At 33.2% G+C, this 13770-nt stretch overlaps 1 protein-coding gene across 3 annotated transcripts in view; it reads right to left on the bottom strand.

Moving 5' to 3' along the window:
- The window catches only part of LRBA (LPS responsive beige-like anchor protein), a 753999-nt gene that overhangs the window by 16541 nt on the left and 723688 nt on the right, over positions 1–13770 (bottom strand). For all 3 annotated transcript variants that reach the window (XM_032633582.1, XM_032633583.1, XM_032633584.1), the window contains one exon: positions 10416–10583. In XM_032633582.1, coding sequence (XP_032489473.1) covers positions 10416–10583 — 168 coding nt within the window. The remainder of the gene's footprint in view (positions 1–10415; positions 10584–13770) is intronic.

Genomic DNA, 13770 nt, shown 5'->3' with positions numbered 1-13770 from the left:
TAGTATTTCCCATTTGTCTACTTATTCATTCCTTCACTCCTTCACTAAATAACATTTACTGGGTATGTATTATGTGCAATGCACTGTGGAAACAAGGAGGGGAATAAAATATGACCTTGTATTTATAAATGGTTTGATTTTAAATTGTCATTGGGTCAGGTTTTGTTGACCTTACTATAAGCCTGCTAATTGTAATTATAAATACCTATTATTGGAAAGGTCAAAAAGATGTACTGAAGTCCAAATTATTTATTACAACTTAATTTTTATATAAAATGAATATTTACCATCAATTAATGAAGTTCTAAAATAAAAACAACCAATATAATTTTCCAAGTTAGTAAAATCTGATACCATCTGACCTCTTAGAGACATAAAAAACAAAATCATTTCAATAGAGTACTCATTTTGAAAGAAAACATAAGTTTGTTTAAGGACCTAAATATATAATTAAGTTATTAAGTATATATAGATTTAAGAAAATCTAGGTGTTATACATGCCAGCCATTTCCTAAAGCTGGATACTTTTGTTTTGCACATGCCTTCTGTTCCACTTTAATTACATTTGATTACTGTAAACATTCATCAACAAAAAAATTCACATGAAAATTGAATACTAAAGTTTCTCACGTGGCTCACACCATAATGGTAAATCGAGAGAGGAAATGGCTTTTCTGAAGCGGAAATGAGGTTAGTTGTTAAATGTCTCTTAAATCTTTCCACTAACTTCCTAATTTTTCAATGGGAATTATAACACTACATTTAAATTATACAAAGAGAAATTATTTGAGTTTGTTCTATTTATTCCATCTCTACCAACTCTTCCCTCACCTCTCCTTTCATTATGGCCTTTTTGGTGGAAAAATGTTGATTTGGTTAAACATATACACTACAGAAAACAAGCCATAGCTGCATTTAGGATGTGACAACCAACAGTAAAATTTGGTAACTTCCTTTTGTAAATACTGTTAGAATTAGTAATGCAAGACAATACAATATTGGTACAAAAAACAATAATACTAAGTTCTTGATTTATAACCTTTCTCCTCTTCTATGATATATATATCAATATATCTCATATAAACATATATATAAACTTAAACATATATACATAAGTTTATGACAATGGAATCATCTTCTAAGACTACATTGGAAAATGGGTTTGTGTGAGTATATACCAACAATTGTATACTTAAAGTATAACCCTAACGTGTAATATTTAAAAAGTACAAAATCCTATCATGACATATACTGTCTTAAGAACTCAGTACTAACAAAATTATCTCTATATTGTCCTTTGCGGATCCTAAGATGGCTTTAGTGACCAGGTTGTATCAAATTCTCTACAGATGACGATCCAATGAAATCAAATTAAAAATGCTGTACAGTTTAGTGGTTAAGAATGGTGTCTCTGGGGGCTTCCCTGGTGGCGCAGTGGTTGAGAGTACGCCTGCCGATGCAGGGGACACGGGTTTGTGCCCTGGTCCGGGAAGATCCCACATGCCGCGGAGCGGCTGGGTCCGTGAGCCATGGCTGCTGAGCCTGTGCATCCGGAGCCTGTGCTCCGCAACAGGAGAGGCCACAACAGTGAGAGGCCCGCTTACCGCAAAAAAAAAAAAAAAAAAAAAAAGAATGGTGTCTCTGGCCTAGAGTGCTTGGGTTTGAATCCCAGCTACAGCATTGCTAGCTACGGCACCTCCCTTGGGCAAGTTCTCATAGTTCTAGTAAGATCTAGGAACTTCAAAACCCAGGGCAGAAAGTAGAGGCATACTAATACTCTCTCTGTGCCTCATCTATAAAACAAGGATAATACCAGGACTACAATGAGGATTAATGAGTTACTACGTGAAGTGTTTAGGATGGTGCCTGGTGTGTAGTGAGCGCTCAATAAGTATCATCTAGTAGTACAAGCAGTAGCAGTATTTTCACCCTCTGTTGCAGACCTTCTCTCCAGCAAAAGTATAATATCTGATCCTGTGCCATATAAATGCCAATTAGAGATGGTTCTCATTACTATTGTTTCCAGTCAGGGAGAAAATATACCTTCATTTCTAGAAATTATACTTTGATTTCTCCCATTCCTCCTTTTCTTAGACTTTCCAACCTTCCCTGACCATCCATTTAATTCTGATACAATTAGGGCATGAAGCCTAGAGCAGGAAGGGAAGGTACATTACAATAATTAGGTATTTTCCTCCCAAATAAAATATCTTTATTGTCTCTTATTATCAAAATAATATAGACTCATTATAAAACATTCATATAATTTAGTAAATTATGAAGAAGAAAATGAAAAACTGCCTCTAAATTCCACTACCTAAAAACAACCATTGCTAACATTTACTGGTTATCGTTCCAGATTTTTTTCTATACGTAAATATACATACATACATACAAGGTATACACACACAGACACTTAAAATATATCATATTATACATGTAGTTTGGTGATCTTTTACACTTAACAATACAGAGAGCATATTCTTCCATGTCAGTATCACAATGCATAATACGTTAATGGCTGTACAGTCTTCCACTGTGTGGACATATCAAACTTTACTTAACTAATGTACTTCTTTTATCCTACTTTCTTGAGACTTTTTCACTTGCCAATTCCCCACAGACGGGCTTATTTTTGGCTCTAATTCACTGATAGCTCCTGCAGCTGCATATGAGTGTCTAGTAAACATAAACATTATAAAACTCTGCCTCCAAAAAAGAATGCAGATACTTAGAAAAGTTGTTGAAAGGAAATCTTGTTCATATTTTTGAAAAGTACTATTACCATTCTTATGAATATGAAAATATATGAAAAATGAAAACGTAACTATTTTTATCTGTCTATCCTAAATACCCAAGCCACATGAAATTCTTTGTAATTTGTCCTCCTTAACATTTTTAAGGTTCCTTTGTTAAAGATACATAAGTAAGCCACTAGTGAAAAGTATAGAGGGTTTTCACATCTTTAGCTATTAGAAACATCCTGGATTTGACACCAAAAGCAAAGGCAACAAAAGTAAAAAATAAACAAGTGGGATTACATCAAGCTAAAAAGCTTCTGCACAGCAAAGGAAACCAGCAACTAAATGAAAAGGCAACCTATGGAATGGGAGAAAATATTTACAGATCATATCCCTGATAAGGGATTAATATCCAAAACACATAAAAATTCATATAACTCAATATCAAAAGAACAATCTAATTTAAAAATGGGCAGAGGCTCTGAACAGACGTTTTTTACAATGAAGACATACGGATGGCTAACAAGTACAGGAAAAGGTACTCAACATCACTTATCACCAGGGAAATGCTTACCACAATGAGATACATCTCATACCTGCTAGAATGGCTTTTATCAAAAGGACAAGAAATACCAAGTGTTGATAAGAAAGTGGAGAAAAGGGAACCCCTGTGCACTGGGAATGTAAATTGGTGCAAACACTACAGAAAACAGTATGGAGGTTCTTCAAAAAATTAAAAATATAACTACCATATGATCCAGTAACTCCACTTCTAGGTATTTATCTGAGGGAAATGAAGACACTAATTCAAGAAGATATTTGCACCTCCATGTTCACTGCAACATTATTCACAAATGTGAATGGACATTATTCACAATGGACATGGAAACAACCTAAGTGTCCACTGATAGATGAATGGATAAACAAAATGCTACACATACACACACACACACACACACGATGGAATATTATTCATCCACAAAAAAAGAAGGAAATCCTGCCATTTGTGACAACATGGATAGACCTTAAGGGCATTATGCTACGTGAAATAAGTCAGACAGAGAAAGACAAATACTCTATGATCTCACTTACGTGTAGAATTAAAAAAAAAAAAAAAACCCACCAAACTCATAGATACAGAGAACAGAATGCCAGAGGTAGGGAGTGGGCGAAATGGGCAAAGGTGGTCAAAAGGTACAAACTCCCACTTGTGAATAAGTCCTGGAGATGTAATGTACAGCATGTTGATTATAGTTAATAATACTGTATTGTATATTTGAAAGTTGCTGAGAGAGTACATCCTAAAAGTTCTCAGCATTGGAAAAAAGTGTGTAACTATGTGTGATGATCGTTTTGTAATATATACAAATATCAAATCATGATGTTGTACCCCTGAAACTCATATAATGTTATGTGTCAATTATATCTCAATTAAAAAAAAAGAAAAGAAACATCCTGACCCTGCTCACTCTAAGGAAATAAAGCAATCTCTCAGTTGTAGAAAGTTACAAGCTATGAGAAGAAAAGCTAAAAAGCTCAACGGTCATGAAGACCTCAGCTAGGAGAGGCAGAAAGAATTCTAAGGATTTTTTTTTCCTACCTAAAAACACTTCAAATCCAAAATATGAAGTCTGACCAAACCTCTTTGAATGTGAAAAAAGTTACTTTTGAAAACAGGGCAACTGTAATCATCAGAGGAATTTAATACTTAGTTTCATATAAAAATGGGTCTCTTCATGAATTCTCAGGACTATCTAAAGTACAACACGAGGTACACATGCACAAAGTTGTCATATAATTTCTCTAAAGAAGCAAACTCTTTGGAAGGTGGTAAAGTCGGTCTAACATGCTGTTCCAGGAGGTCTTCATTAAACGAATCCTTAGTAGTTCTACAGTAATCTCCCTCTCACTTTCTCTCTCACATGCAACATTCTAAAAGCAGAAGGCTCCCGATTTTAGGCTTAAAAAAGGAAGGTGGGTGAGGAAGCAGCTTGTAATTTCAGAGTATATTCAGTCTCAATTAAATGAAAGAAGACACATTTACCATTTTCTTCGAGGGACTATACTTAGTTGACTAGAGAGAATTTGTACCTTCTAACTAATGGTTAATTCCAGCCATTGTTTGAAATTAAATTTCCTATCTGAGCATAAAGTATTAGACAATTTTCTTTGATGTTGCACTATTAAAGCCTACATATGAAGATACTCAGTTCCAATTTGAGGGCATAAATCATCAGTTCTTCTGTTCCCATATTTATATGGTCAGAGCCTACGGGCTGAATGGTAGAGTCATTTTTTTCTGCAACTAAACAAGGTAAATAAATGTGATATATTGGCACATCACCCCACCACTCTGCATATGGTGCACATTAAGGTTGTATTCATTTGCCATATGAATATAATTCCTTTTACCACATCTACTATTAGTTACAAGCAGTAAATACAGAGTTGTTTTGCTGAAACGGGAGGGTCTGCATTACATCATGGAGCACTAAACATCCTGGACCTTCTGGAGAATTTCATAGACATAGTTTTAATGTCACCTGAAGTTGAACACTGCCAACATATTGCTTCAAACACTGCTTGAGGAATTCTTCAAGGAAAAAAGAAAAATACAGGGCAATCTTAGTGTTAGTGCAATAGTGCAAAGCAAAAGTAGGGCCATGAGGAAAGTTCTTGATGAGATACATATAAGAACTCATGTTCTTGACAAAGAATCAGATGGAGTCATATCCCAGATATAAAAAAGCTATGTTTCAAATGTCGCTTTCATATTCAGAATCTAGTGAACATAAGGAAACTAAGTTAAAATATCATCTAAACAAGTTTCTCCAACTAGCTTACTGAAGACCCGCAATTAATAAGAGTTTATTCATGACAAACTGTGATGCTTTGTTTCATTAGGTATATATTGTGTCTACTTTTTCCTTAAACAAAATATTTATTATAACATTCCAAATCCAGATTAGTGCAGGGCAAAATCAGAAAGTTTTTTCTTTTACAAACTCATATGGTTCAACACAGATGTACATATCTTGACATTTGTGAACCATAAATAATACATCACAGGCAATTAAAAACAAAGTACACCTGTTTTGACAAGTACTGATTTTCAATTTTACCAACATTAAGTCCCCAAATGCATCCAGCAGATGGTGCTCTAGGACGCCTACTTACAGGGAGTCATACTGCTTGTGTTACATCCACCTATATTTTTGGCAAGACAAAGAATAAGGATTTATCGGTAGCTTAGTAAAGTGTATTAGGCTTTACGATAAAAAGAACATAATTCCTAAATATGTGCACAAAAATATACATATGCATAAGCACATGTGCACAGAGGCTACCAGTAAATAAGTCACACCTGGACATATTGTGATACCACTTTTCTTATAGACTTGATGAGTAGGTTATGTATATCAGTGGTATTTATGGTCATATGGCAAGATCATTCTAAATCCATTAAAAAAAATTTAGAATGCCTTAAAGTTAGAATTCATTTTTAATTATAGCAGGAATGTCTCATTAGGATGATACTAGTAAAATTAACAACAGTAGGATTTACGGTAATGACTTAAGTGATTGATGAGAGTATAACAAAATGAAGTTTTAGACAGAGAAAAAGCAGGGCAGCTATGGCATACAGTAAAAAACAGCTCTGTGGTCTGTTTGTGCTAGCCTTATGGTTAATAAAACCTTCCTTCTAATTGACGGTGCTGAAATATTCTTAACAGAATCTGGTTATGAAAAAACTTTTTTTTTTTTTTCAGTAGACGCCATTCCCATAAAGGAGAAAGCTGACATAGATTAGCATGTCTGATTGCAAAGAAGAAAAAAAAATGCCACCTTTCAATCAAATCAAAAACAGAAAGCGAGAATGGAAAACTACTTCACTGAACTACTACACAGCATCTATGCAACACCTCATAGTCAGCGACCATTTTCTTCTAAAGCTAATCAACTGTGGCTTTTAAAAAATTACTCAGATACCTAAAAAAGCTTAATAAGCATTTACTTTTAGGTGCTTAATAAGTATTTGATTTTAAGTTTATGATCTATTAATACAATATAAAAATAGTGGATAAATAACTCTTTTGTAAATTTTCACCTTGATTATAAGATCATTTTAAAGTTTAAAGTTTTTAAATGTCAATTGAATGCATCAGGGAACACTTTCTTCAAAATTTGGAAATGTACAGTCTGGATAGAAAAATGAGTATTCCAAGAAAAGCATTTTGGTGGACAAGATTCAGTTCTAAAACACACAGAATATTAAGGCAAAGAGAGAGATGCTTCCATGTAGAAAATGTCTTTCTTTGAAATGTTCTTGGTTAATTTTATTTAAAAAATCTACAACTAAATGGAATCCTATCTTAATCTTTCTCCTCATTAAGAAAACTGCATCCCACAGGAGATAACTATCACAAGACAATAGAGTCAAAAGTGAAACACTATCTGTCATATAGGAAAATAAGGCTTTTGCTACATAATCTAGGCAGATTTCATAAAACATGTGCATCCTTTTAAAAGCCTCAAGTTATCCTATATATAGGTTTTATCCAGTTTGAATTAGCCTAATTTTATCTGAACAATGTGCTTATTAACAGTGGATAACATGATTTTAAAAAAAATAGTACTAAAGCTAACAACTTTACATACAGCATTAATATTAGATTTGGAGAAAATGGCATAGGCTTATGACACTAGCAAGTAAAATTACTAGCTTATTCTCATTATTTTTAAAATTAAAAAAGCTAAATACTTGAATGAGACCTATAAAATGCAGGAAAAGCAATAGCCTAGTTTTTAAAAAATTTACCCATTTTCCTTCCAAGCAAGAAGAAAGTCTAAATTCAAAAATTTAAGTTGAGGCATTGTGTGCATTTAGAGACCACACTGCCGTTATGTATATAAAAGCCTGACTATTTCTTAAAAGTCAATTATATTTCATCCAAGAGATACAACACAGAAATAAGCATAACCTAAAATTCCTCATCTGAAAAGCTGTGACTTCAGCGGCTGCGTCATGGAGCCATCAATGAGCCACAGGCTTATAAAATCCGAACCAGCTCTCATGAATGTTTAAAACAGTTCACACGCGGTAAAAATGTCTTTGTTTTTATTTGTCATTTTCGTTTGAAAAGCTTAGACTGGCTTGTTCATTTTTCTATTCTAATGTGTGGAAATTCTCATTATATGTAAAAGTGCCTATTTGTCTTTTTCCCAGATTCATCCTTCAAAGCTAAAGCAAAATTAAATTGGGACATCAGACGTTATAAAAGGGCCAAAAAGGCCGAGGTTCACTTTGAGAAAGGTAATTTAATTTAGTCAAGATGCATTATAATTTTCTAAAATTTTTGTTAGACGTCCTGTTACGTTATTCTTTCTTTTTTTTTCCCTTTTCATTACCAGCATTACTGTTATTGTCCACCATACTGCAGACAATGAGGGTACAGATGAAGTGCTTTATGAAAAAAAGAACGTTATAATATATACTCTAACGCCAGCAAGATGGTGTGTGTGGTGATTTATTTGTTCTAAGCATTCTGTGCTTCTGATAACACCTTAAGTCAGTTACTATTGTTGCTTTCATTTCATAGACAAGACAGCACAGCAAAGCTTAGAACTTAGCTTTGTTTTACTCTAAACTCCACAATTTGGTCAGTCCTACTTGATTCATTTCTTAAAATGTCATACATGTAAAAACCATCTCTAGGGTGATTTACAAGGTATTTAAACATATATATATATATATATATATATATATTTATATATATATATATATATATATTTCTCCCTTCTGGAAAAGCTGAATATTTCTAGTTTTATAATATACTTAAATTTTTGAAATGTAACAACAATTACACACAAGTGTAGCTAGGTTTAGAGAAGTAGCCTTTAGCTACTTCTCAACATACCCATTGGTAATGACATATAGAACATGGTTAGGTCAAAGAAGTAAAAAAAACAAAAAACAAAAAAATATCCTTTTTTCATTTAGATTGCTATACGTGCATGAAACATCTCACACAATTTTAAAACAAAAGAAAGCTCTTCCTAAATATTTTCACGTAAATAACAAAATGGTATACTTATTACCTATGTCAAATCTAGGTTTGTCTGAGATAATTTAGTGAATCTCAATAACTGAATTTATAGAAACAGAAAAAAAAGAAATTGAAAGTAGTCACTCATCCTAAAAGGCCAGAAAGAAGGAGCAGAATATAAGACTCCATAATGAAAAGAACACGAAGTATTTCTCAAAAGAATGTGAAAAAAAAAAACCCTGAAATTTACATATTTAAAATTATTGTAATTACATATAAAATGGGATGTTGTGTAAATATGAGAGATACACACTACTTCCCCATATAGATACACATAATAAAGTTTGATCTGACTATAAAGACTATTACCCATAGCATCACAGCCTTAAAGTTACTTTTCATATTCTATTAGTATAGGGAATTACCCCTGTCCTGATTAAAATAAGAAATACATATTAGGTTCATAAAATAAAAACTTTGATTCACTACCACACCAAACAAAATACATACAAAGCAGACACAACGTTGCTAAAAATACTTTGCATATACCTCTTTTAAAACTGTACTGGCTCTTGAGTAAATTTTTTTAGAAGGTTTCACTTTCATACAAATAATATACATTTAATAAGCATAACTTTAAGAAGTCAATTCAAAATATGATGGACTTAAACATATTCAAACTGTTTTATAATTTGGGACTGAGGGACAGAAGTAAGTACCACAGCATTCAGGTAAAGTAATCAGGAACAACATGATCCTTCCTTAACCAAATACATTGCAACTTGCTTTAAATTAAGAAACTAAATATTTAAGAGCAGTTAAAATGCTCTACCTTATGAAGTAAAAATCTAAAGCTATTCTTGCAGGAACTCTTCAGTGTTGTCATAATCATTTTAATTAAATTCTCATTTTTCAGGTGGTCCCTTTAATTGTTTTTTCCTACTTCTTAATGTGTTTTTCTAAAGCCATTTCTTTTCTGCAGCTGTGTGCGACTGGTTTTAATGGTAGCTGCTTCCTTTTTTGCCTTCTGTGAATTACAATTTTAAATGGTTACACATTTTTTGTTTTACTGCCTTCAGCACAGTTTCATAAAGATGTTTAAGGCTGTTGGTGAACATTTTCATTTCCCATCCGAAAAACCAAGAGCCAATTTGAATATTCCGTATTGGCCTTTTATGACCTGTTTTATCTTTTGATACGTAAATGAAAGCATATTTTTTCTAAAGACTGGTTTGTTTCCATGAAATTATAATGTTTTTGCTCTTTTAAAACATGAATTCAATAAACAAGATAATGTGTGATTGCTCTTTTTATGTTATATCTTATTGTTTGTGAACGAAACACCTCTATTTTATTTGGTGATGGCCATTATCAGTGAAGAACTAGTATTTTCAGATCATAAGAATAACCGATAACATGAAAACTGAGATTTCATGCTTGAATTTGAATTATCAATGGTCACAAAATGTTAATGACAAGGCTATCCAGACCTTTCTTAAATTATAACTAAGAAATTAAAACTACTTGATACATCAGTTTCACTTTCACCATGATGAAATACGTAACTTCACTGCAAAATGTTATACATCAGTTGTAAAAGTTTACTTATAAAATAAATTGTACTTACTGCCTGGATTATCGCCAATCCCACTGCTTCTTCCATTCCAGTACCAGAGCAGAAGGGTTGCATCACGTGACCCTGAGAGAATGTAGCAATTTCCCCCAATATATGACTCCGAACGAGTGAGGCAAGTGACGACATCCCAATGGCCAAACACCACTTGGATCAATTTTCCTGAAATACAAAACGATTTTCTTTAAAACTGCTATTTAAAAAATTGAAAAAATTTCCAGTGATCATTTCACTTAAGAAGATAATGAAGTTGTATCAATCTGATTCTGATAATTCTGATCTTATAATAAAATTTGACCTGGTCCAACCTAAAAGTTTTCTTTGAATAGTTAACAACAACCACAAAATCAATTGAAGAGTGATAGTCACATTTAAGACATATGTTAAAACTATTTCAACTAATAATGTTATTATACATAGTTCCTATAAATTACAAATGAATCATGTCTACTGATTAAAGCAGGCCCAGGAAAACCCTTATTTGGAACCATTTCAACAATTTAAGTTACTCTGTATGATTCAAAACAAAGCAAAACTTAGTTGCCTTTTTGTAGATACTCTATCATTCAAACTTCACTAATACAAACCCATCTCTGAATTAGTAAAGCCAATTTATTTCTTCTTCTATTCTTCAAAGTGATCTGTACAAGGACAGTATTAGCCACTTTGGACAGCTTCTGTTTTTTTTTTAACATCTTTATTGGAATATAATTGCTCTACAATGGTGTGTTAGTTTCTGCTGTATAACAAAGTGAGTCAGCTATACATATACACATATCCACATATCCCCTCCCTCTTGCGCCTCCCTCCCACCCTCCCTATCCCACTCCTCTAGGTGGTCACAAATCACCGAGCTGATCTCCCCGTGCGATGTGGCTGCTTCCCATTAGCTATTTTATACATTTGGTAGTGTATATATGTCCATGCCACTCTCTCACTTTGTCCCAGCTTACCCTTCCCCAGCTTCTTCAAATCAGGCTTACATGAACTAAATTTTGATAAAAGAACTAACATATTGTCACCACAATCTGAGCCAGGTCATTCTTTCTTTGTTTTAATTGCCTGAAGGATGAAAGTTCCTGGGGAGGCGGGAGGATGATGAAATTAAGATTATGACGGTTTAACAGTAATGATTAGGCGTAGGGTGAGGACGGGGGTATCCAGTAAACTTACTGTGTATCTAGGATGTTAAACACAGGATGAACTGTTCATATAACAGTGTGAGAAAAAAACCGTTTAGGTTTGTTTTGCTTAATCAGATATGGTGTTTATAATTCACACAAACTTGTCTAAAGAATTAAATATCTATAGCAGCCCTTCCACTCTCTCCCTATAGTTTCTAGCTAACGTTTCTCTTTGAAATGTCTAGAGAATCTACAAATGAATGTCATAGAATGTCTAACCTTAATATTCAGCATGAGTGTTTCTTCTTTTTCAAATAAGCGTTTCAGTGGGGTCATAAAAAATACAATTCAGATGTTCAAGATAAAAGCCATTAAGCTGGAAAAAAATAAGTATGCCTAAAAAGTTTATATGTTTAACTTGGAACACATCATAACCTATTCTAAAGCTTAAGGTCTCAATTAAGTATTGGTATCTACATGTATAAACTTTTCAAGATAACAATACATAGAACTAAAAGTATTTCCACTAAATTTTTTAAATTATTGGTTTTAATAAACCCAAAGCTTATTATAAAGTCTGCACATTTACAAGTAAAATACTGAGATGTACTTTATCCAAATCAGATGGAAAGTCAAATACAGTGTTTTCTCTTGTACACAGTCTACTAAGAGTAACTTAAGATTAGACTCATATCAATCTCAAATTGCAAAATTAATAAAGGACATTTTTTTTCTCCTATGGATAAAGACTTCAGTCAAAGCAGGTATTTTAACTGCTAAATGTTAAAAATGTTCACTTCTGAATTTCTTCAACCTTTTAAATGAACACCAAAACATTCATTTTAAAAATTAGCTTTTATCAATAAAGGATATGGTAAGAAGAAGTCAAGACTTTCTAGAATAAAAAAATGGAAAAGAAGAAAGCAAATTAAATATTAAAAATCTAATAATTTTTGCATCATTTACAATTTATATGAAGGACAAAGTAGAGAGGTTTAGGGGTAAATTGGGTGGGGTTAGATTAGAGGCAGGCCTTACTAAGGATGAGACAAAAGTTAGGGAGCTGAATGCACTCTCATTTAACTGAAGGTTAAATCAGTGAGTTTTAACTACTGAAAAAACTGAACACTCCGTAATGTGATTATGTTTTTGACTTCTGTATGTACAGTGACTTCTGCCTCAGCCTATACTAAATGCTGAGAGCATGTCAACTACAGGAGTGATTTAAATGGGTTATTCAGAGTAGGCCTATTTAAGATGTGATACCCATCAATTCAGTGGGTTGTAGAAGTGAGGATGAGTAAAGCAACTACAATTAGGTGCTTGAGGTCATGGCATACAGGAAACCCAAATGCTCCACGTACGCCAGGAGGCTTGCAAAGGAGCAGCTATTTGCTTGGAAGATCGAGATGAGGGAGTGACATTTAAGTATTTACATCTAAAGAGTTTCATATTTTAATACAAATTAACTTCATTCTCTACAATTTATCCTTTGGGCTCAACTTTGGAAAACATTATTTTTTTCAGTTTGCTTTTTCCTCTTCTGGCAGCCTTCCTTAGCAATATTTGTTATTGCTACGAGGTTGAGGTTCACTCCTCCTAAATAAATCACAGCATATAAATACCTGCTGCTCTTTTTGGTAAATTATTTTCTGATAATCTCATAAGTGTTCCTCAACCTTTATTTTTTGTTTCCTTTAATACCAGTCCACCTCTCCACACACTAATATCAAATATTACCACAAGCACTAGAATATCTTCTTTTTGACAGAACAGATTTTCTAGTTAATGTTTTATTTGACAGCTGTGCTACAAATAAAAAAAATTCAAGCTCAGGACTCTGCACCATTGAATCTAAAATGTGGCCTGAAAATAATTCCCACTGCCGAGGGAAGGTTTTATTGTTGCCTCTGCTGTTCTGGTTGTGTCCCGAAAACATGATTTATGTTTAAAGAATTTCCTGTTACAACCGTGTTTCTCTCTACCCCTGCTTCCCTGCCCCGCCAAATCTAATAAGAGAAGGACTTTTTTTTTTGGCTTAAGTGCCAAAATATAATTGAATTCAACACTTGTGATAGCTATGCCATTATATATTATTGATCATACAATTTTTCCCTGTGTCTCTGCCAAACTTAGGAGAAAATATTTAATATTCCTATTATCATAAAAACACAGACACGTTTAAAATTTAAATAATTTAAAATAAAACTAGCATCAGAGTTTGT

The sequence above is a fragment of the Phocoena sinus genome, chromosome 5, assembly GCF_008692025.1.
Source record: "Phocoena sinus isolate mPhoSin1 chromosome 5, mPhoSin1.pri, whole genome shotgun sequence".
Classification (NCBI taxonomy): Eukaryota; Metazoa; Chordata; class Mammalia; order Artiodactyla; family Phocoenidae; genus Phocoena; species Phocoena sinus.
The sequence above is the reverse complement of the archived record's forward strand: the minus strand, read 5'-3'. Positions and strand labels throughout refer to the sequence as shown.